The sequence below is a fragment of the Vicugna pacos genome, chromosome 8 (assembly GCF_048564905.1).
Source record: "Vicugna pacos chromosome 8, VicPac4, whole genome shotgun sequence".
Lineage (NCBI taxonomy): Eukaryota > Metazoa > Chordata > Mammalia > Artiodactyla > Camelidae > Vicugna > Vicugna pacos.
Window position 1 is genome coordinate 70,322,585 of NC_132994.1, and position 24,391 is coordinate 70,346,975.

The window sequence follows — 24,391 nt, forward strand, 5'->3', positions numbered from 1 at the left end:
GCCAGAATCCTTAACCTGGCCTACAGATCGTGCCCCACCTATCTCTCCAGCTCCAAGGGCCCCCTCTCCCTTCCTGGAAAAAGCCATGGTCCTCTCTGTTAACTCCCACTCACCTCTGAGCAGAGGGGCTGGCGGGGGGATCTGGGGTGGTTCCTAGGGAAGCACACTCCTCCCATGTGGCTTTCTGTACTCAGCCTTCAAGCTCTGACAGATTCGCCACCCTGCTGGCTTAGCTGGTGAAGGTCTCTGCCCCCGGGGACTCGTCAGCTCCCAGAGGGCAGCCTTCTCTGTTCCTCACCTCGCATTCCCAGCAACCCGCACCTTGCCTGCCCTAAGTGCTCAGTGAACATTTGCTGAAGGAGGGAGGGAAAGATGAAAGGGGAGAGATGGAGAAGAAAGAAGAATTGGACATTCTTTTGCCTGTATCTGCCCTCATCTCTCTTTTACTTTTCTCTCTTTAAAAAAAAAAAGTGTATTACTTTTTTAGCTCAGTGACTAGGTTAGTGTTCTTAACTGGAACAAAAAAGTTTCCTTCCCCGAATCTAAACTAAACAAAACAAACTGAAGTGCTTTGCTGTACACCCGAAACTAACATTGTAGATTGACTACACTTCAATAAAAAACAAGAATTTTTTAAAAAAACTAAACAAAACTCACAGCTCACACCCTCAAACCTCCTAGCAGCACAAATGAAAATTTTCAGACTCCAAGAGAAGTGATACAATTTTTTAATTCAGTTTGATCAGGAACTAGTAACTGTGATACAGTTCTAGGAGGATTGAAATAGCAATTAAAAATGACTTGTAATGTATTTAGGCCCATTACAGCCATAATTTACACATAGATTTATTCCCTTGACAAATATGTGAGGCCTATCTTGTGCCAGCTACAAATCTGAATAAAATAGTCGCTTTCAAGTGTTCTTGCCTCTGCAACTCACAATACAAGATGCGTTTTACACTGGGATTCAGTGTACACAAATACTCAGTTTTAGGAAGCAGTGCTTGATTGGATGAGATGCCTTGATGTTTTCTAGTTTATGCTTTTTTATTTTTTAATGCAGGTCATGATCAACTGAATTAACTTTATGACCCCTTACTTGATCACAGCCCTTTAGTTTGGAAAACTCTGAATAAAACCTAGGCCCTTCCCGTGTGTAAAGCAGCTCCCATCCTGGGGGGCCGATGCCTGGCAGTTACGCCAGGTGAGCACAGAGCACCAGCCTCAGGCTGGGCTGGGGTTTGGGGTGTGTCCCTTCCAACCCGAGGATGGCATATTTAGCAGGCCGGTCAGTAGGTGGGCACCTTCCTGCCTGCCTGCCTGCCTTCTTAGAACAACTCAACTTGAAAATCAGTTACTTCAGGTTCAGCAAACTTAAACCAATAGGTCAATCCTACTTAACGAAGAACTTCCGAGGGAAGTTGCATGTAAACTGCTGTGTGTGAGTGTATGAGGGTGGGGGGGACCGTCGTTTTCATCAGATTTTCAAAGCATTAGGGAATAAAAAAGGGTTACGGATCAGCGCTCTAGAGGTTAAAAAACAGAGCCTCTGATATTCGTGGGAGACAGTAGATGAGAGGGTGGAGAGTTTAGCATTTGCTGCCTCTGCCTGGGTGCCCTCCGTCCCAGTCTGCCTTCACTAACCTCTTCCCGGCCGCACGCACGCAGGCCCGCGGTGCTCAGCCCCCGCCCCGCCCCACCCCGCAGCGGGATCTGAGCTCCGGAGCTCTAGCAAGTACGGCCAGGAGGGTTTTGCTACCTGCTCCAAGGCTCTCTGTACTGAATGGGATGTTAGCCTCCTATTAATGTGAACTCCTGGTGAATCACAACTTCCTCACTGCACTTTGCTCTTAGATGCCCTCTGTCAGCCCTTTCAGACAACGCAATGGAATCTCTAGAAATTAATCTGCCACGAAGTTAGAAAACCACATTCCCAGGCCATTAACAGCTAACAGGGTGGCTTCGCGGGTACGGAGGACCCAAGGCTGATTTAATGTTCTGCTCTTGCTGTCTTGAAATTCTGAATAATTTTAATAGGATGCCCTATAGTTTTATTTTGTAGTGGGCTTCACATATTGCACGGCCAGTACTGACCATTAGCTAGAGCTTTTTTTTTTTTTTTAATTTAAGTATAGTTGGTTTACAATGTTGTGTAAATTTCTGGTGTACGGCATAGTGATTCAGATATATATATATAAATAATATATATATATATATTCCTCTTTGTATTCTTTTTCATAATACAATATTACAAAGTATTGAATATAGTTCCCTGTACTATACAGTAGGACCTTGCTGTTTATCTATTTTATATATAGTAGTTTGTATCTGCAAATCCGGAACTTCCAATTTATCCCTCCACCCCCTACTTCTTCCTCCTCCGTAACCACAAGTTTGTTTCCTATGTCTGTGAGTCTGTTTCTATTTTGTAAATAAGTTCATTTGTCTCATTTTTTAAGATTCCACATATGAGTGATATCATATGGTATTTTTCTTTATCTTTCTGGCTTACTTTACTTAGAGTGATGATCTCCAGGTCCATCCAGGTTGCTGCAAGTGGCATTCTTTTATTCTTTTTTGGTTATTTTTATAGCTGAGTAATATGCCATTTTATAAATATACCACAGCTTCTTTATCCAGTCATCTGTTGATGGACATTTAGGCTGCTTCCATGTCTTGGCTATTATAAATAGTGCAGCTATGAACACTTGGGTGCATCTATCTTTTTGAGTTAGAGTTTCCTCCAGATATATACCCAGGAGTGGGATTGCTGGATCATATGGTAAGTCTATTTTTGGGTTTTTTTTTGAGGAATCTCCATACTGTTTTCCACAGTGGCTGCACCAAACTGCATTCCCACCAACAGTGTAAGAGGGTTCCCTTTTCTCCACATCCTCTCCAACATTTATCGTTTGTGGACTTTAATGATGGCCATTCTGACTAGTGTGAGATGATACCTCATTGTAGTTTTGATTTGCATTTCTTGGACAATTAGCAATATTGAGCATTTTTTCATGTGCCTATTGGCCATTTGTAAGTCTTCATTGGAGAAATGTTTGTTTAGGTCTTCTGCCCATTTTTTTTGATGGGGTTGTTTATTTTTATTACTGAGTTGGTATAAGTTGTTTGTAAATTCTGGAAATTAAACCCTTGTCAGTTGTATCATTTGCAATATTTTTTCCCATTCTATAGGTTGTCTTTTCCTTTTGTTTATAGTTTCCTTTGCTGTGCATAAGTTTATAAGCTTAATTAGGTCCTTTTTGTTTATTTTTTGTTTTTATTTCTATTACCTTGGTAGAGTGCCCTAAGAGAACATTGCTAAGATTTATGTCAGAGAATGTTTTGCCTATGTTTTCTACTAGGAGCTTTATAGTGTCTTGTCTTATGTTTAAGTCTTTAAGCCATTTTGATCTTATTTTTGTGTATGGAGTGAGGGAGTGTTCTAACTTCATTGATTTACATGCAGCTATCCAACTTTCCCAATGTCACTTGCTGAAGAGGCTGTCTTTTCTCTGCTGTATATTCTTGCCTCCTTTGTTGAAGATTGACCATAGGTATGTGGGTTTATTTCTGGGCTCTCTATTCTGATCCATTGATTCGTATGACTGCTTTTGTGCCAGTACCACACTGTTTTGATTACTGTAGCTCTGTAGTATTGTCTGAAGTCTAGGAGGGTTAGTTCTCCAACTTTGTTCTTTTTCTTCAGGATTGCTTTGGCAATTCTGGGGCTTTTGTGATTCCAAATAAATTTTAGGATTATTTGTTCTAGTTCTGTGGAAAATGTCCTGGGTAGTTTGATAGTGATTGCATTAGATTGCTTTGGGTAGTATGACCATTTTAACAATATTCTTCCAATCCAAGAGCATGGAATTATATAGAAACTTCAACCTGTTCTTTTGTTTTGTTTGTGTGTGTGTGTGTTTGTGTGTGTGTGTGTGTGTGTGTGTGTGTTTCTTTTGGGGGTGGGGGTAATTAGGTTTATTTATTTATTTCAGTGGAGGTAGTGAGGATTCAACAGGACCTTGTGCATGTTAAGCACACACTCTACCACTGAGCTATAACCTCCCCACCTTTGACCTTTTAAGTGCCTGTGTTTAGAAAAGTAATGAACGATCCACTGATTAGACCATAGTGACTCAGTGAAGTGCTGGCATGCTTTGTATAAACAACAGCAACAAACAAGAAAACAAAACACTGTATTTAGTGTCTTAGAAATCTGCCGACTCGATCCTGGCTGGGGAAGTATTTATGTAGTACTTGGTAGTCTCCGAGGGCTTGAGAGCCACCAGTTAGTTCTGGGCCTAACCTGGGTCTACAAGAGAACTAATTCTGATAAATTATTTATAGAGTTTCTACTCCTGAGGCCTGCCAGCACCTCCTGACTTTGTGTAGGGCGGACACAATTGACTTCAATTCTTGAAAAGATTTATTTAGCCACACAGTCCTAATGTTTGAGTAGGAAAGAACCTTTAATAGCCTAGCCAACTGCTGAGGCCCAGAAACCTGCCTAGGTCACATCACTAAATAGGCATTTAGGATTAGAATTTCAGGTCCTCTAACTTAAGAACCCAACGTCCCTTCAACAGCACACTGCCCACAGTGCAATATTACACATGCTAGGAACTTAACTTGGGACCAATGAGAACAATTACAACAAACATTTGCTAGTGATTGTAAGTTTTGTTTGTTTGTTTTGGTGGTTGTAAGCAGGGGGCCGTTTTTAGAAAATGGAATATAATGAGGAAACCAATATATAAAGCAGATACAGTTCTGTGTGCTCTAGTTGAAGGGGAAGAAAAGGTGAGCGATGTTGGGGAGGGGCCTCCCAGCTCCCAGGGAGCTCCATCTGGAAATACATTAGTTCTGCAGACACCATGGCTGTGCTTTGGCCCAGGGGATATAAGCAGAGGGCTGCGTTGGTCTTGTTCACTTTGGTGGTCCCTCTGGCCGTGTGGAGGACAGCCTGACGGGGCGACCCAGGAAGGTTTCCCAGTGGTTCGTGAAAGAGGTGACAGGGCCCACGACTGCAGTGGCCTTCAGAGACAGGGAGCAGAAGCACAGAAGAGAGCGCAGAGATGATACAGTGAGCAGTCCTGTCGATCAGCTGGGTGGGAGGGGTGAGGGCCAAGGGCACAGACGAGTGCCTTCTCTACCTTGGGCAGCGCGATGCGTGGGGGCGCCACGTGCTAAGAAAACGTGGCTTAGTGAGGAGCGAGTCCCAGGGAGCATAAGAAATACAGCGTAGGACCCGCTGCATGGGAGGTGTCTATGGGACAGTGAGGTGGAAACGTCTAGCAGGCAGTTGGAAAGATGGCATGAACTCACCCGAGGGAAATACATCCGCGAGGAGAGTAAAGGCCCAAGTGTGGTGCTTGGAGGTCAGTGGCACCCAGACTCACTGCAGACAGTGCCCTTGTGCCCGAGAGGAATGACTGGGGTTCTCCACTCCCACAGCACTCTCCCAAGCCTGGGTGTTTGCAACAGATCGCCAAACCTTATATTTTAAAACTACTCATAATGAAGTTGAGTCTACAGTTTCAACTTAAGAAAAATGAAATGCCTCAGAAGTTTTGCAGAAAAGTCTCATTCTGGATAAATTTTTTTAAAGAGTACTACTTTGACAGGCCACAGTTTGCTTTTTAAGGGAATGGTCATCTATTTCACTGAGCCGGTGTGTCCTGCTCATGGACACAGCCCCCTGCCCCTTGGATGATGTCGATTCTTTGCTACAAGATCACAGAGGCATGCTTACTTTGGAAAAGCACACCTGTCAGGAATATAATTTTTCAGTTGTGTATTGTGGTCAAATTAAAAGGTTTTGAAGGGTCTTAGAATTGCTTGCTTTTTGCGGGTGTAATGTACCTGTGAGATAACTCAGCTCTGAAATCTTCATTTTGAGGTTAAATTGACAGGCTCCAAAAAACATAGTAACTGGCTGTGAAAGAACGTGTCTCAAGAGTATGGGGGAGGTGAGAACAGCAGGGACTAGACGTCAGACACAGTTCTCAGCCCAGACACCCCACATGCAGCCCTGGGACTGTGGCAGTTCTGTCTGGCTCTGAGACTCACTTTCTCCACCTGTACATGGGAATCTCTGCTGCCCACATCACAGGTTCCATATGGGGCAAGCGAATTAAAGAATGTGGGCTGATACTGAAAACCAGAAAGCCCTACAGATGTTTAAGCCATCCTGATGTAAGATGGTGTTGATACTGATTTCAAGCCCTGGAAATTCTGGAGAGAACTGGAGACATTCCCAAGGGGTTGATAGCATAAGCTTATTTTTTCATATACGGAAGAGAATTGTTTTATTCTATGGAGAATTAAGGAGAACTCCCAGGCACAGTTTCTGGCCTTGCAGGTCCGGAGACAGGATGAGGCTGACATGGGCTGGTACCCGGGGAGAGGCGCCTGGTGGGGTCAAGGAGCGGCAGCCCCGGAAGTAGACTCACTGAGCATTCAAGCACTTTGCTTAGAGTGGAGTCTATTTCAGAGTTTCACAATTTAGCAGGTGACATCTGGAGAACTACTGAGGACCTGTTTTCTTGAGGACATACAAATTAGAACTTATGTTATTGATTTTATTATAATGACACAGAGCCCTAATCCAGCAGCTAAATTGCAGGGAGCTCAAAGACCTCAACAGCGGGGCTCCTGTTCTGAGTCCCATAAAGGCAGAGAACACTGGAGGACTCGGGGAGAGAAGGGAACGTAATTCTTCGGCCTCGTTAGAGTTTACTCTTCATATGATGACCCGCCTGGATCCACAATTTGGGGATTGTAGGATTTCCTTCTGCATGAGAACAGGCTGATTCACTTTTTAAAGTCATCTCATTTGTATTCACGTTTTGATATCTTGTTTCAAAAACTATTTGTTGCACACTAAATCTTTTCCACCTTCTACCTCTCTCTTAGAAATAGCAACTATTTCTCTTTGCTTCTCTGTAAAGATCTTTTTTGCTTGTCTCAACAGTTTCATCTTTGTTTCCAATCAGCGGATCTACCTCATGGTATGAGTTGCTTCAGTGTGTTTGCATCTCCCGTGCATGCTCATCTCTCCTCCTGGAAGCACAGAATGTCCCCAACATTAGAAACAGGAGTTAAAAACAAGCATTAAACAAACCTAGGAAGTTTGAAGAAATAGAAATATATGAAGTTGCCCTACTGAGGAGCTGAGGGGACCTTAGCTCTCCATTAGTCAAGTTCCCACACTTGGTGCTCAAAGAGACAGTCTGTGCCAGGTAGTGGCAAAGCCAGGGCGGGAGGCAAATGAGACCGTAGGGGTGGGGGGCCTTGCCCAAGGTTATGTTGAATTGTAGGGTAAAGGTTACAAAAATTCTACATTTACTAATTGGTTTTACACTGAAAAGTTTTACATTATTTGTTTATTTGTTTGTTTTTTAAACAAATGGAGCTAAAATCTGCAGAATCTTAGTTTATAGGACATGGGCAAGGACTCAAGACCAGAAAAAATCCATACAAGTACTAGTAAAACTCAGAGTCACTGTACATTTAAGTTTATAGTTCAAAGGGGTCTCGGAGCTTACTTAATCCAACTTCTTATATGTAAAGAAACGAAGTCCCCACATAGAAGAGTTGTATTACTACTTTCAGGCCACAGAGGTAGTTAATGTGATTTCTTGATTTTGTTTCTCCATAAAATTAAACAGATAGAACTCATTTTCAGAAAAGGAGCTGAGAAGCAGCCGGGAGGTAGGGGGAGAGATTAAAAACTTTCCCTTTGCCCCAGATAGCTCCTAAGCCCCACGTTTCAATAAACAGTGTTTGTCAAGCAGGTTCCTCAAATCTGTATGTCTCCTTAAGAAGTTTTCACTTCTTCTGACGTTCACTTTGCTGAGAATGAGGCTATCTTTTCCCATGTTAGAGTACTTCCTGACTGAGGGGAGGCACCCCAAACATGAGCGAGGTCTTTTCTGCACCCCACAGAAGGTAGATGCCCTGAAGCAGAAGCCCAAGGGGCCACCGACACAACTGCTGGTCCTGGCATGGCCGTGGTCCATTCTCATCCCCGTTCCTGCTGATGCGCTGTGCCTGGAGCTGCAAGGTCCCAAGCGTGTGTCTCCAGGAGGGAGGGTCTGGGTCCTCAGGGCCCAGCTGGCCCAGCGACCAGCAGAGAACTGGTACAGGAGGCAGGAACAGGTGGTGGTGAAGAGTGGCATTGGGTTCCAGTGCCAACTCCTCCATCTGCACATTCCTCATCTGTAAAATGGGCATAATGGCATCGACCTCACCAGATTTTGTGAGAATTATATGGCACAATTCACATGAAATACTCAGCACAGTGCCTGGCACATGGCAAGGACTCAGTAGAGTTTGGATAAAAGTGAGAGGAGGAGGTAGAGTAAGCAGGTGAGGTTGCTTTCCAGAAATCTCCCCAGTCACTGGACGCAGTAGCAAAGCTATTATTAGTTAGATTTTACCAAAAGGTTTAGAACAGCATGAATTATTTAGTGTCTAAGAATATGGTCCTCTAATACTTTAGCTAATTTCATATTTAAATGTTCCTATTCCATGATTTTTTGAATTACAGGAGAACCATAAAGACCAGGTAACAATACATACCATTGTCTCTCAAAATTCATCATTCCAAAGAAGCAAAAGATACCTCATGAGGCAAATTTTTTTCCAGTTTTGGAGATTTAAAAGTCCTGGGTTTAAAGAAAAAGTAATTTTCCACTTCATACCTCTAAGAACATTTAACTTCAGTTAAATACAATTACATTTAAATGAGAAGTTTTACACTTCAGTTTTCACGTGATTCTCGACACTCCTGGAGAAAGAATTTGAGACTATTACTCTCCTTCTCCAAACTGAGATGCAGTCCCCCTGAGCCCAGGACCACTGTGCGGAAAACTCAGAATTGCTTGGCCTGAGGCCTGATTTTATTTATCTTTTGAGGGCTTGATTTCTGGGAGATTTCAAGTTCTCAACATTTTCAAACATTTTGATTCCTTTTTCTGGCAACCTTCAAACACAACTTTTGCAAATATGTTTCCCATAATATTTCAGTGGATTTTCCTGTCCCTGTCTAATTTTAATATGTTTCCATTTCTCCTTATTTTAAGGCCTCTTTTTCATACTCCATCTCTCCCAGAAATCAGTCTTCCTTTGATCAGAGGAGTGGCCTTGTCCCTCAGCTCAACACCCGCACCCCCATTTCCTCACCTTGCTCAGTGGCTCCGTCCTCTGAAAGGTGGGGATGGCACCTACCTCGTGGGGCCATCGTCAAGGATAAATGAAATAACGGAACAGGCACTCAGAGGATGGCAGCTTTAATCGTCATTGGTAATACTCTTTTTATCAGTATTTAGAGTTTGGGGTGAACAAAATAGGACCATAAGTCCTTTGTCTAAACTAGGTTTCCACTGACATTTTAATAGAAACTTCTTTCCCCACTTAGGATCTGGTGACTTCAAAGTTGCCTTGAATTCCCCCTGAAGCCTCCAGGTCTCCCGATGGAGCTTTTAATAAAACCATCTCTACTTCCCACCCCAGCAAGACAGGCCAGAGGTCGCTTCTCTCCGTGAGCTGATTCACACTAACAACTCTCCCATCAGCTCTTTCAGCCTCTGTCAGCGTCTCCCAACCCTCAGCCTTCTCTGGGCATATTTAAATTTCACAGACCCCTGCCCTTTCTGTGGTTGGCATGCCCCAAATCTCATCTTTCATCAGCATTTTCTAGTTTCTCCCTCGGTGATCAGGAGCAGAGATTACAGAAAATTACCAAAGGCAATTAAAGGCATTTCTTCTGTGGCTTAGTGGAGGTTTGTCGAGTGTGTGCTGCACACCAGGCACTTAGAGAGGTGCCTGGGCTCTTAGGATGCTAGCCTCACCTCAAGGCAGCACTGGGGAAGAAGAGGGAAGCAGGTCCACAAATCATGGCAGCCCAGCACGATGCTAACTGAGGTGCGGCCAGGGCACTCAGTTGGCTAACTTGGACCTCACATTATTTAAAGAAACTTCTAGGTTGATTGCCCTCCCTCCCGCCCCACGCCCCATGTTCCACTCCCGTCCCCCCAGGCTCTGTCCCTCCATGCTGCACAGCTGAGCGCAGAGCCCAGCAGCCTCGGTTAGGGAATGGCGCCTCATTCTTTTTAAAGGAACCCTCTGGAGATGTTCCAGTGTAGAGACCCCTCCCTTCTGGCAGGATCCAGACTTCAGAGTCAAGGGATTTAGCAGCAAATCCAAAGCAGCTTTCTAAAGAACCTCCCATCACAAGCACCCTCGCCTCACCCCAGCACATCGGACACACATTCAGTTTTTCCACACGGAAAATACACAGATTGCCCTCTAATAATAGTTGTTTGAAACTGCTCAGATGCACGCAACGTCGTCACCGGCTGTGGGCCCCCCTCCTCCAGATGTTCTCCCTCCGGGCAGTTGCAGCCTCACTCAGTCCCTGGGAGCCACCCTGTCCGTGTGTCAGCTTGTTCCATCTCTTGTCTGCTCTTCTGCCCTGGAAACAGGAACATGGGCCTCCCTGTTCAAAATAGCCCCAGGCAGCTCCCAAGCAGAGCCAGTGAGGGTAGGGTGACCCCTTGCCCGGTTTTCAGCCTTGACCCGTCAGGGAGGGTGCTGTGTGCTGCCAGCATCGTGAGAGCAGACTGGATTACTTGCTAAATTAAGTTTTCTTCCATTAGAGCTTCATTCTTTGGGTCTGAGGATAGTTCTGGATTGTGAACATAGTGGCCTCACCGAATGAGACAAGGAACTCCTGGAAGCCATGGAGTGTTACGCTGTTGTTTCTCTTCTTGGTCCCAGTGCTCCGATAAGGTGCCGGGCTCACGGGAAGTGCTCATCGCGGGCAGCCTGGCGATTCGTGGGTGAGAGTTCTGGAGGGAGAGGCGGCCAGCCCTGCCCCTGGGATGCTGCTAACTGTGACCTGGGACAACGGGCTTGCTCCCTGGGGTGTCCTCGTGGTAGTACGAGGCTCTATTCAGTCCTTTGACAAATATTTATTAAAGGCTTAGAGTAGAATTGGCAGATAAAAGCAAGTAAGAATAAATAAATGAATTTTAGATAAGGTGGTTGAAGGTGACAGTGGCCATTTGGACATCATAGCATAGAGTTGGCATGTGAACCCTTGGGTAAAAAGAGAGTTTACCCGATGAGAGAGGGCCCACAGAGAAGGGAAGAGGTACGGACACGGCCCAGGGGTGCACACTGCCCTGGAAGTCAGGGAGGAGGGTGGAGGGTACCAGGGTTGGGGAGCCAGAGAGAATGGGAGGCAGCCATGAGCCAGACAGCCCTGGGCTCTGAGCTTCCTTATTCCAGAGATGCCCACCCATCTCACAGGTTCATTTACCACCACGTATTCACCAACACAAAGGAGGACGTGAAAAACATTAAATGGAAGCATTTCTCAGCGAGTCTACATTGTTAGTGGGATTTTCATCAGCCAAGAAAAAATTTAAATAAATCAATTTTCCAACCAGAAACTGCTTTCAGCTCAGGGCTGCCAGAGAGCCAGGCATTCACACCCATTCCTGAGGCATCACTGGCTTCCCAGGGAGCCTCCCAGACCCCATGCCCAAGAGTCTCCTGTACATTATCTGTTGCTTTCATCCCGTAGTAGCTCTGCCTCCCTCAGGAAAGCACAGTGTCCCAGCTTAGCTGATAGTAAACTGCCACCTGCCCCCATAGAAATGATTACCGTGAGCCAAAAAGACTTTGGTACTTGGCATTAGCTGGTGGGGGGGCGGCCCACAGGGTTAATTCTGCCTCCCAAGCCTGATCTCCCCTGCTGGTAGGCAACTTTCACTTCACTGAGGAGGCTCAGTCCACTATGTATCTGGCGTTTGGAGATCAGATTTCACAGCTGGAACCAGAGGTGCCAACCTAACCTGTGCTTCCGTGCCCCCAGCCTCCACTTCTCATCCTCATCCGTATTGAGAAGACAAGAGTATCCCCAAATGACAGCCTTGGAGTCTTAGGAAAATGTGGCTGCTTCCAATTTCTTTTCTCTTTTTGCATGTCTTCATATAGACCTCTCCACTGCACAGCCAGTGTGAATCAGTGACTGGGGGAAATGAGGGTTTTTTTTTTACGCAGGGATTAACTTTTCCAGCTATGTGGGGTTGGCAATGTTTTAACGTGTAACTCGCATGGACACACCAATAGGAATTGGTTTCCTTTGAATGTCAGCATCTTAGAGCCCATCTGGTTGTCACCAGGCTAGTGAGCTTTGAAATTTCTTTTTGGGTGCCCTCTGCTCAGACTGGCTGCTGCTTGTTGGTGTCACTTGCAGACAATGGTGAATCTTACGGTTCCTCTGCCACCACTGTCTCCAGGCGTTCTCGTGCCCTTTACAAGAGATGAGCTCGCACTAGATATAAAACATGAGATGGGTGATTTATGATGGGTGACCAGAAACAAATGAAACACTGCCTTGCGTAACTTTATGATGTTTTATTTATATCGTCACAACTCACACAGCCCTCTCTGTATGTTTTCAAAGCACATACAGACAGACAAGATGTGAAAACTGGGTAGAAGCTAAACTTGGATAAGAGCACAAGTGAACAGCTTAGTCAGTGCCTAGCATTTTCCTCCCTCCACGTCCTGCGGCCGGCGGCCGGCGGTCTGATGTGAGTGGGTGTGTCAGAGCGGCCCTCTGCACAGGCCTTCTGAATAGAAGACCAGCTGAAGAGTAGAGAAGCACTTTGCCATTACTTACAAGGGGGAGAACAAATCACAAATTCCTTACAGACTTTGTGTAAAATTCCCAAGGTGAGAAGTCTTGGGTTTGAAATAACAGCACCCTGACATTTCTGAAGTGCTCGAGGCTGCATGTGCATGGGGAAGGCAAGATCTGCCTCGAGAAAGACCTGGTCTCGGTTCTAGTTCCACTGCTTCTGAGCTGTACGGCCCTGGGCAAGCAGTCTCCCTTCTGAGCCTCAGTTTGCTCTTCTGTAAAATAGGGCAGCAGCATCATTTTGCTCATAGGAATGTTGCAGTGCCAAACACATTGATCTATGTGACATCTCCTGACAAACTAGAAAGCATTGCATACTATTTTTTTAATGCTTTCCCAGACAGTATTTAACCCCATTAGACTCTACACAGTATTCTTGTTTAACAGGTAAGGAAGCTGAGAATTGTGGATCAGATGTATTACATTATTTGAAGATCATAGATCACTTTTAAAAAATGATACCAATTCTCCTATGACTATTGAAATAGCAGAGACACTTGCTAGAAAACAGCTGTAACTGGGTCGGGAGAACAAGAGGTTGTCCCTCTATCCTGTCCCAGGCCCCTAATGACCTCTGTCTTTGGCCACTTACCATGAGAGATGGTCGCTCAATGCCACACACCCGTGAAAGGCTGAGCCTCAGCCTGGCCCAGCACTTACCATCAGAATTGTTGGAAAATGGATCAAAGATTTAACATAAGACAAGATACAATAAACCTCCTAGAAGAAAACATAGGCAAAACATTGTCTCACATGTATTTCAGAAATATTCTCCTAGGACAGTCTACCCAAGCAATAGAAATAAAAGCAAGAATAAACAAATGGGACCTAAACTTACAAGCTTCTGCACAGCAAAGAAAACATAAACAAAACAAAACAACAACCTACAGAATAGGAGAAAATTTTTGCAAAAGATGAAACTGACAAAGGCTTAATCTCCAGAATATATAAGCAGCTCATATGACTTAATAAGAAATAAACAAACAACCCAATCCAAAAATGGGCAGAAGACATAAACAAGCAATTCTCCAAGGAAGACATACAAATGATCAATAAGCACATGCAAAAATGCTCAATATCTCTAATTATCAGAGAAATGCAAATCAAAACTACAATGAGATATCACCTCACACCAGTCAGAATGGCCACCATTCAAAAGTCCACAAATGACAAATGCTGGAGAGGCTGTGGAGAAAAGGGAACCCTTCTACACTGCTGGTGGGAATGCAATTTGGTGCAGCCACTGTGGAAAACAGTATAGAGATTCCTCAAAAGACTAGGAATAGACTTATCAAATGACCCAGGAATCCCACTCCTGGGCATATATCCAGAAGGAAGCCTACTTCAAAAAGAAACCTGCACCCCAATGCTCATAGCAGCACTGTTTACAATACCCAAGACATGGAAACAGCCTAAATGTCCATCAACAGATGACTGGATAAAGAAGCTGTGGTACATTTATACAATGGAATACTATTCAGCCATAAAAACCGACAACATAATGCCATTTGCAGCAACATGGATGTTCCTGGAGAATGTCGTTCTAAGTAAGCCAAAAAGAGAACAAAAACTGCCATATGAGATCGCACATATGCGGAATCTAAAAAAAAACAGAACATAAATACAGAACAGAAACAGACTCATAGACATAGAATACAAACTTGTGGTTGCCAAGGGGGAGAGGGGTAGGAAGGGACAGACTGGGAGTTCAAAATTTATATATACTGACAGGCATATGTGGAATAGATACACAAGATTATACGGTATAGCACAGGGAAATATATACAAGATCTTGTGGTAGCTCACAGCGAAAAAGAATGTGACAATGAATATATGTATGTTGGACGTATAACTGAAAAATTGTGCTCTACACTGGAAATTGACACAACATTGTAAACTGACTATAACTCAATAAAGAAAAAGCACACAGCAAGGGATGGACTGGGATAGATGAGGGGGTGGGGCTAGCTCAGGCTAGTCCAATGTGACTGGATTGTGAAGTCCAAGGAGAATCTGGACCCTGAAGTCTGGCTTCTCACTGTGGGCAGAAGAGATTCTGATGTGCGGTGAGATATGAGAGCCCCAGACCTTCCCAGCCCAGCCCAGGAAGAGAGGACAGGTAACAGTGGCCAGCGGAGGCCAAACCAGGACTTGCCTAGTCTAGCCAGACACCTGCCTAGTCTAGCCAGACACCTGTCTTGGTACTTTTGGGAAGATTTCCATTTTCAAGAAAAAAAAAAAGTGTTGGTACCGTCTTTAGGGAAGATTGTTCTGTGAACCAAAAAGCTTCCTTGTGCAAAAGAGGGAAATCTTTACTTTTCTACTGTAATGAGAACAGAATGCACACTCTTCATTTTTTTCAAAACAGCCAAGCTCTGTTGAAAGAATAATTATGTTCTTGAGATGTCTTAATGTTAACGCATTTCTCTGAGTGGTGAACTGGAAAATACGTCCATCGAGTGATATCATTTTGTTATATTATTGCAGTACTGGGGGGGACTCCCTCAAGTAAAAAGACGTTTTATTAATTGATTTCCTTTCTTTTTTTTCTGCTTCTCATTTCAGAACGGTTTGATCACCACTGTCCCTGGGTAGGCAACTGTGTGGGGAAAAGAAACTACAGATTTTTTTATATGTTTATTTTATCTCTGTCTTTTCTGACAGTCTTTATATTTGCATTCGTTATCACCCACGTCATTCTTCGTAAGTATGCTGGCAAAATCAGATTACATATGTAACCATTTGCCTGATTTGGGTTTCTGATTTAATTTTAATTTAATATTTTGGTCATTCTGGGCTCTCTCTTTCTTCTCTTTCCCCTTCTCCCTGCCCCCTCCTCCCTTCCTGCCTGCCTCCTTTTCATTTCTCCCCGCCCTCCATCCCTTGGCACCCCTCCTCCTCCCTCCCACCCCCATCCACATCCTTCCCACAGCAGTTGCCAGGGGCACCCCTGGACCAGGCCCTTCTACTTACGGGACTTTCTCCTTGATACATTGGTCCTCAACTCAAACTTGTGACTTCACTTTCTCTTCTGTTAAGGGATCCCTGGAAAGAATCACCCCACATTTGCACAAAGGATAATATGCTGTAATGATAACCATTAAACAACAGAGCTTTTTTTTTTTCCTTAACATGATATCTACTTAAGCAGGGATAGTCACCCTCCTTAAAGAAAAGAAAGTCTGGGGATAAAGCCTGAGCTTTCTTACACACAAACCTACGAATGTTAAAGATATACATTTGATAAGATGTTTAATTATCCGCTAGAACACTGGCAAATTGCCCCTGGCATATGAAGGAAGCAACTTCATTAAAAATGAAATTTGGATGTCAGTGACTTTATTTGTCTAAGCAAATGGCATTTTTCGTTCCCTTTCTGAAGGGCATAACTTTGAATTTCTTCTGTCTCTGGGCTATTCACTTTCCCACAATAAGGAGGGATGAGAAGACGCTACTTGGCTTTGACCTATGAATGTGAGACTTTAAATTTCCGGTCTGGTGCCATTAGCAACATTAACGACCAGCATTGCCTTTGTCCACATTCCTGAAGCACCACCGCCCATTAGCAAGTACAGAGCCTCTTTCTGGGATGTTTGCAGAAGCATCTGGACACAGGCCTCACTTCCTTCCCCTGCAGCAGTGCGAAATCCACCGTGTGCGCCTCCCCTGCTCTCTCTGTGGGGTGTACGGTCCGGGGGCTGGGGAAGCAGGTGGTGTGGAAAGTTTCATGTTCGTTCTTTTTAAATATTTGTCAATTTTGGACATGAATGGACTATCCCAAATTTTCATAAGCATTTTAAATCCTAGTTCCCATTCTTTCAGACTGAAATATGAATGTGACACAAATTTGTAATCTATGCCTGAGAGCCATAACTTGGTGGGGTGGCAAGAAGAGGAACACTGGTTAGAGACTTCTTCCACACCCCTGGGAAGGATGCGCCCCTGGCTTTGCAGAGGCACCTGGTCCATTTTCAGGGACTCAAAATGGCAAAAGTGTAGCTTGGGTCCTGGCTGTGTGTTAGTAGACAGTAGAAGCAATTGTAACACAACTAGAGAAGAAAGAAGTGCCAGTAGTCCAGCACATTTATGACACTAAAAAACAGTCTTTAAACATTATCTCTTACATTATCTTTAGCAACTTCAAAATGCTTTTGTATTTATGTATATACATATATAATAACATTGTAATTATGGCTTTGCCCATAAACTCTGAGAACACAGACACACACACACACACACACACACACACACACACAGGGAAGCTGGCCACCTGCCACCACAGTTAGAGTGTGATGTACATTTCACTTCCATCTCCTCTAAACGTTTACTCACTCTGGTTTCGGCAAAATGGAGTTTGCTGTAGTTTATGCTGACACATTGTTAATCCAATCTCCCCCCACCAAAAGCATTCAGAATTTATCTGCCTGCAAGATACCCAAATATTTTGGCAAATAAAGATTTTTCCCCTCCCCGGTTCTGCACCCCCATAATAACCGCACTGAAAAACCCCACCTCGACCCACCGTTTGTTTTCAGGAAGGGCAGAGGTTTTACATGGTTCCGTGATCCCCCTAAGATTCTGGAAGCCTTGGCAAAGGCAGAGAGCTGTTTGAGAGCAGCTGGAGGACTGTCCGCTGAGTCCTCTTTGCAAGAAAGTGGGCTCTGAGATGGGACACATGACAGGGAGGGGCGACCAGGAGAGAATCCTGTTATCTTAGAGATTCCTGGGAAGGTGACATCTGAATTTCCTTAAAAAAGAGGGAGAGTTGGGGAAAGCAGTAGAATTTGGGTTCAGTGGGGAAAGAAAAATCATTTCTTTTAGTCCCTCATTTTGCATCAAGATTGCGTTTGCTCTGAGATCAGCAGCAGGTCCACTTACTGGTTTGGTCCTCCTGATCTAACAGGGGTAGAAAGGGAGACCTTAAGTTTTCCTTATTAGTTCTCCCACCAGTTGGCATCCTAGCACACGGCACATCCTTGTGTCTCCATGGTGACCAGTGGGCACAGAGTGGAGGGGGAGATGGCACAGAGGTGATGGGAACTTGAGGAAGAATTGGAACCATCCCACTCTTAGCATCCCAGTAGCCAGGCACGGTTCCCAGTTACACAGAGGGGCCCAGGACCCTGCCTCTAACTCCCACGTTGCAGCCACGCCAGCTGACAACACCACAGAGATGCACTAGAACCAGTCCTCTGGCCTCCATTCTCCCTGGTCGTCTCACTGCTGCCCCAGGGCCAGATTACATCCCCAAAACACACGGCTTCTGCAGCACAGCAGGGACCCAGTGTTGCCACGCCCACGTGGGAGCAGCAAGAGTTCCTCCAGATGGGCTTGTCTTTTTAAAAAGCATAATGCAAACTCAGAAAATAAAAAATCGCTCCTTGTCAGATGCATCTTTACTCAAGCCCCTAAAGAAATGTTTTCTTGCGTAGACAGTTCACGTTAAAATGTCTCAAACCCAAAAGGAGTCAGTAATAAACTTCAGCTTTATGAGTTTGTTTACTCTGGGTGCAGAGAAAGACGTCTTTTATACGTAGACTAGTCTACAGGACGCCCAGGGTCAAAAGTTAACAAACTTTGGGAAAACAATCTTTCATAAAAGAAGAGGGAAAAAAATTGCCTACAGTATTCTGTTTTCCCGTTAAAATGAGGAAGACAAAGGAGTAATCAGAACTATAATTTATGGGGGAGGTATGCAGACATCCACCCTGCAGATGTTAGGTCTACGTATAAATCTGCCATTTTCTTGCTGAATAACTTCAGTGGATTTTCAGTCTCTGATCCATATACTGGGTGCTGTAGCGCTACAAAAAGGAATTATTTAATTGATCTGTGGACACCTATTATTTTTATGTAGATGAGAGAGCTTTTGGCATGAAGGTTGTTTTCTGGAGGTGAATGTTTGAATACTAAATTTTGGTTTCGCTCCCACAGGTTCACAGCAAGCAGGATTCCTAAACGCTCTTAAAGACAGCCCTGCAAGATATCCTTTCTGGTGGTGGTTTTTAACGATGCCGACGTGTTAAGGATTGGACTGGCCTTCTGCCCAGTTACCTCTTCATCTTGTGCGTTGTCTTTCCTTCTCATAAATCACGTTCCTTTTCCTTCTGCAAAGCATCCAAAGAACTCCTTAATCTTCACTTGCGTGAGTAATGGCTTTGAAGTGACTCATTTAGTCTTGTTTGGGTTGACGTGCTCTTTAGCTAGAGAACTAAGTGTGAGTTCTTGCCCACCCCCAGGAACCCACACTGATTTGCATTAAATCAGGTTGGTGTGGGGAGGAGTCAGGCTGCGAGTTCCAGCTGACTTCATTTTCATCAGCGGGTGGTCCCTACAGAATGTTTGCGGCTGCCCCCGTGTGGGTCCCTTCTTGGTGTGGTCACCACATGGGGAGCCTCTGACCCTCTGTGGGTTCTGTCTGGAGACACAGCTTGGCGTTCCTCTGGGCAGTAAGGATAACCCTGTACTTATTTTTAGGAACAGAACACCTTTTCATAGCCCTGAATGGACTAAAGAAGGTAAATCTCAAGTCTCAATCCCACCCTCCCAAACAGTACATGTGGACATGTAGCACAGTACTGTGAACTTCTTAAAACGCTCACCCATTAAGAGCTTGAATGAGCCCCCTCTCCCTCCCGGTCCCCTGGGTTTGACACTAGGTGGTGTAAAGTCGGACAGCTGGACCCGCTGACCCGGCTGTGTCCAGGATCCAGCTGTCTTTCTTCTTCCCGTGACCGACCGGACTGAACTTGAACTCCTTGTTACTCCCAGGAGTAAGCTTCGTCTTGTGGTAGAGAGTTCTTAAAGAGTGAAGAACTTTGCTAAGACATACATATCGTGTACATCATTTAGCTGTTAAAGTAAACCAGTCTGTGTCCCTGGAAGCTGGGGTGTGTGTGTGTGTGTGTGTGTGTAATTTAGGTAGATCTAAAAGCAAATGTGGTCACATATTTTTTTTTTCATAATATAAAGTGTCTCCTTTTTGGGCCTCTGTGTTAATGGGCAGCACAGAATGTTGGTTGCGCTAATCTCCTGAAAAGGGGACAAGGCCATATGAGGATATACACAGGGTCTTGGACAATACATTTGACAGGTATTTCTTGTCTTCTCGTAATGATCTGAGAAGCTAGATTTAGCTAGAAGTTGGCCAGAAGGAAAGGTTGTCCTGGGGATGAAATTCTTGACATCGGTGGCTGCTGAGAACAGGTCCCGTGGGAAATGCCATCCTTGGTTTCCCTTCCCACCTTGCCAAGGGTGACCACCCTCCACCATCGTCTCCTCTCCTTATTCTTCGATTTTCAAGGCATGTTCCTTTGTCATTTCTTACCGCCATGCCTGTCTTTTCTTCCCTGAAGAAGAGGCTTGTCTAGGTCTTTCAGGAAATCAGTTACATCATGAAAACACGCTGATCTTGTGAAGCTTTATAAATGCAACGCAGAACTGAAATTGAGGTCTGGGCTGCCAATTGGAATGCTTTCTGAAGCCTCAAGAGTGTGGCAGCCTCAGTCACTTCCCCTCCTCTGTCCCCAGCCCCTGTGCCTTTCCTGAGACCTGTGCCTGTGTGGGATGCCCGCGGGGCCTTTCAGACAATGGAGCCATCGAGGACCTGGACTCCTCCCTCCACCTTCTGGCCCCGCACTCCCCCTGGAGCAGAGAGGAGCCGGGTGGGTGTGGTTGGGTTTGAGTCTTCCTGGTGTCTGCCCCAGACCTCCCAACTCATGGTCTTATCCTATGACAATCACAAGGACCACCTACCCTGGGATAAAAGGCTTTTAATCCCTGCTCTACCACAATTAACCTATAAGGTTAGGGGCCATTTCTTTTAGCTCTTTTGTGTCTCAATGTTTTGACCTGTTACAGTCAACTATTCAGTACTTGACAATGCTGTGCTGACAAAATCAATTACATGGAATGTAAGTGAGAAGCCTCGATGCCAAAGCATTGCTTACATGCATGGCAGGAGTGGTTTCAAAGAGGATTCTTTTGGAGGCAACATTTGCACTGGGCAGGCTCCGCCAGAACGTTCTTTGAGACCACGCACACCTGCTCATTCTCCTGGTCTGGCTGTGCTCGCGGTCTGCATAATCACAAGCATTGTGTTCCCCAGAAAGGGGAGTAGACAGATGCTGCTGCTGCCACTAGTGACGGTGTATTTGAGTGACGTGCTAACTTTGCTAGAGGAGTGGTTCGCGTGGAAAGGGGAGGTAGGAGAGAGATGCTCTTATTTGGTTTGGAGCAAATTTTAGCTTATTTTCCCTTGAAATTTCATTCTCAGGTAGAGGTTTTAGTTTCATTTTCTGGATAATAATCAACTTGCACATATGTTCATGATTGTTAACCATTTTTTTCCCCTTCTCAATGTTCTAGTTCTAACTCTTTGTCCATTTTTTAATTGGGTAGTTTGTTCTTTTCCTAGTAACATGTTCTTTATATAGTCTCAGTAATAATCTTATAAATTATTTTTCCAGTACTTTTCTCCCAATCTGTCACTTACCTTTTAACTTTACTTTTTCATACAAAAAAAGGATGATTTATTAACAAATTCAGCCTATGAATCTCATACTCCATGGCTCCTAGGTTTTGTGCCTTATATCCTCACCCCAAAATGATACCAATATTTCCTTAATTTTCTTCTAATACTTTTATATTTTGTTTCTTAAGTTTGGACAGTAATTTGTCTGTAATATAATTTTGTGTATGTGCTATGAGCTAAAGTTCTATCTTCATTTTTTCCCGAATGTTTAGTGAAATGTCCCAATATCACTTACTATTCTATTCTGGCAGCTCTCAAACTTCTTGGTCTCAGGACTCTTTTACACTCTTAAAAATCATTAAAGACCCCAGAGAGCTTCTGTTCATGTAGATTATATCTATTTCTATATATTGTGTTTGAAATGAAAACTGAGAAAATTTTTAATTGAAGTACAGTTGATTTACAATGTTGTGTTAGTTTCTGGTGTACAGCATAGTGATTCAGTTATACATATATACTTTTTCATATTCTTTTTCATTATAGGTTATTATAAGTTATTTAATATGGTTCTCTGTGCTATACAGTAAGACCTTGTTGTTTATCTATTCTGTAGATAGTGTCTGCTAATCCGAAACTGTGTTTGTATCTGCTAATCCTAAACTCCTAATTTATCCTTCCTCCCGTTCCCCACTAGTAACCATAAATTTATTTTCTACATCTGTGAGTCAGTTTCAGTTTTGTAAATGAGTTCATTTGTGTCTTTTTTTTAAAGATTCCACATATGTGGTATCATATGATATTTTTCTTTTTCTGATTTATTTCACTTAGTATGATAATCTCTAGGTCCATCCATGTTGCTGCAAATGGCATTATTTTATTCTTTTCAATGGCTGAGTAGTATCCCATTGTATATAAATATACCACAACTTTATCCAGTCATCTGTTGCTGTACATTCAGGTGTTTCCATGCCTTGGCTCTTGTAAATAGTGCTGCTATGAACATTGGGGTGCCTGTATCTTTTCAAAATGGAAAAACTGAGAATATTTTAAACCACAGGAATGCACACACACTCATTCTGTTAGCACAGGAGTGAGTAAGGGCATCGTCTTGCATCACGCAACCTCCAGAAGCAGCCATCGCATGAATGAGAGTGAAGCTGGGGAATAATGTTTTGATGTTGATGTTGATGGGAAAATAGTTTTGACCTGGAGGATCCCCTAAAAGGATCTTGGGGGCCCTAAGGGTCTGCAAGCCACACTTTGAGAAACAGCGGTCTGTTCTTGCCCCTCTAGTTGGAAAAGCCCCTTCACCCCGTGTGCCCGTGAGCCTGTTTAGACTGTTCTCACCTCGTCTGTCTGCTTTACTAGAAAAGTCTTCTCTGGCTCCCACCCCTGTGATGCTATTTTGCAAAATTTCTTACCTGTTCTTGTCCATTTTCTCTTCCTGATGAATTTTAGACTTGGTTTGTTGAATACCACTTTAAAACTTCCAGTGGGAATTTTGATCGGAGTTATAGACTTCATGGATTAATTTGGGACAATCATATACCTCCATTGCCTGGCATATAAGCACGTAGGAAAAAAGGAGTTGAGAGGCTGAAAGATAATGGTCCCATGACCCAGTCTGAAGGGTCTCAGTGACTTCGATTTTCAAAGTGTCTGTTGTGTAAATCGTCAGGAAGTCAGGAGCCCCCACTCCAGACACAGGGGTGGGCATTCAGGGGACAGGGGCACAAGCTGCAGTTTATTATCTCTGTCTAAGGCTTATAGGGGCACCTAATTGATGAGGAAAATTCCTGAACCTAATATCTAAAAGCATTCAATGCTGCTGTAGACACTCAGTCTAGATAAACAGGGGTGTATCGCTGATATCTGCTTTTCCATCAAAGCTCTTCCTGTAAGTGAGTGTTGCCTATTTCACTATAATTTTTAGGAAAAAGGAAGAAAAAAGGAAATGATTACCAATGTCTGTTTCTTATATTTTAAACCTCATAACCCAAGACAGAGACCGGAAGCAGAATAAGATGCATGAGGACCCAGGGGTGTGTGACTGGTGCCCACAGAGAGGGACCCCCGAGCCCAGCGCAGCCCCCCAGGGTGCAGATGCCCAGTGCCCAGAGAGGAAAGGGCCCGGGGCAGAGCCTTGGACTTCAGCATTCCCTGGCCATTCTGGAATTTGGGGATTTTGGTCAATGAGGAAACCCATGTGAAATACAGACTTTTTAAAATAAACTGTTGTATGGATTTGGCACACGGCAAAAAATCCTGTCGCCAGCCTGATTGCTGGAATGTGAAGAGATGGGCGATGACATATTAACAGAGACAAGTTCTTCACCCAGGGGTGGCTCTGAGGCCGTGGGACTGATAAACGAGGTTCAGCGTCACAGGCAGTTTTAGCCCTGCTGTTGTGAGCCCTGGGGCTCCAAAGTTAGGGCCTGTCGTGTGACACTGCATAGCTGGGGGCCTTGGGAAGGGTTCTGTCTCTCCTAGAAGCCTAGAGACCATGTACTGGTTCTGTTCTGCCAGGAACTGCTGTGTAAGTTTTTGTAAGTGGCTTGACTGCTCTGGGCCGTAGCCCTTCATTTTACCTATTTGTAGGTAAAATGGATTAATTAACTCAGTTAATCCTCAGAGCAACCCAGTGAGAAGTGTGATCCCCACTTAACCAGTCGGGAAACTGAGGCAGAAAGTAGTTAAGTAATTTGCTTAAGAAACAGCAGAGCAAAGATTTAAACCTATTTGTAAAATGAAGGGAATGGAATAAATCAGGACATCTTAACTTGGGGTCCTTGTGTGTCCATGGAGAGGCATCAGAGGAGTTTTTAAGCCTCCTGAAGTTATAAGAAAAAACTGTTTTATGATTCTCCAAATCCTGAGGTGCCTTCGCCATTCTACCCAACACAGTTTCCATGTCTCTGCAAGGCCGTGTCCCCTTGCTTACCTTCCCACGGGCACACAGACCCCTGTCCCCTAGGGCGGGGAGCTTACCCTGCCCCACCCTCTCCTGTCCTGAGTGCAGAGCCAGGTGCACAGAGAGGCACAGAGCAGCACTTCGGGCTTGTGCAGAAACCCGAGGGAGGGGTCTGCCCATCAGCATTTTCCAGTCTTCAGTTCTTCATTCATCTAGTGAGTACCTCAGTGTGCAGCATTTTGAAGTAGGGACTGCGGGGAATTTAAAGCCATATTCCTGGCCACAAAGTGGG

At 44.3% G+C, this 24,391-nt stretch overlaps 1 protein-coding gene across 2 annotated transcripts in view; it reads left to right on the forward strand.

The window, feature by feature from the left end:
- ZDHHC14 (zDHHC palmitoyltransferase 14) overlaps window positions 1-24,391 on the forward strand; it is a 245,392-nt gene that overhangs the window by 198,474 nt on the left and 22,527 nt on the right. For both annotated transcript variants that reach the window (XM_006197701.3, XM_006197702.4), the window contains exons 4-5: window positions 15,281-15,418; window positions 18,650-18,698. In XM_006197701.3, the coding sequence (XP_006197763.2) occupies window positions 15,281-15,418; window positions 18,650-18,698 (187 nt within the window). The remainder of the gene's footprint in view (window positions 1-15,280; window positions 15,419-18,649; window positions 18,699-24,391) is intronic.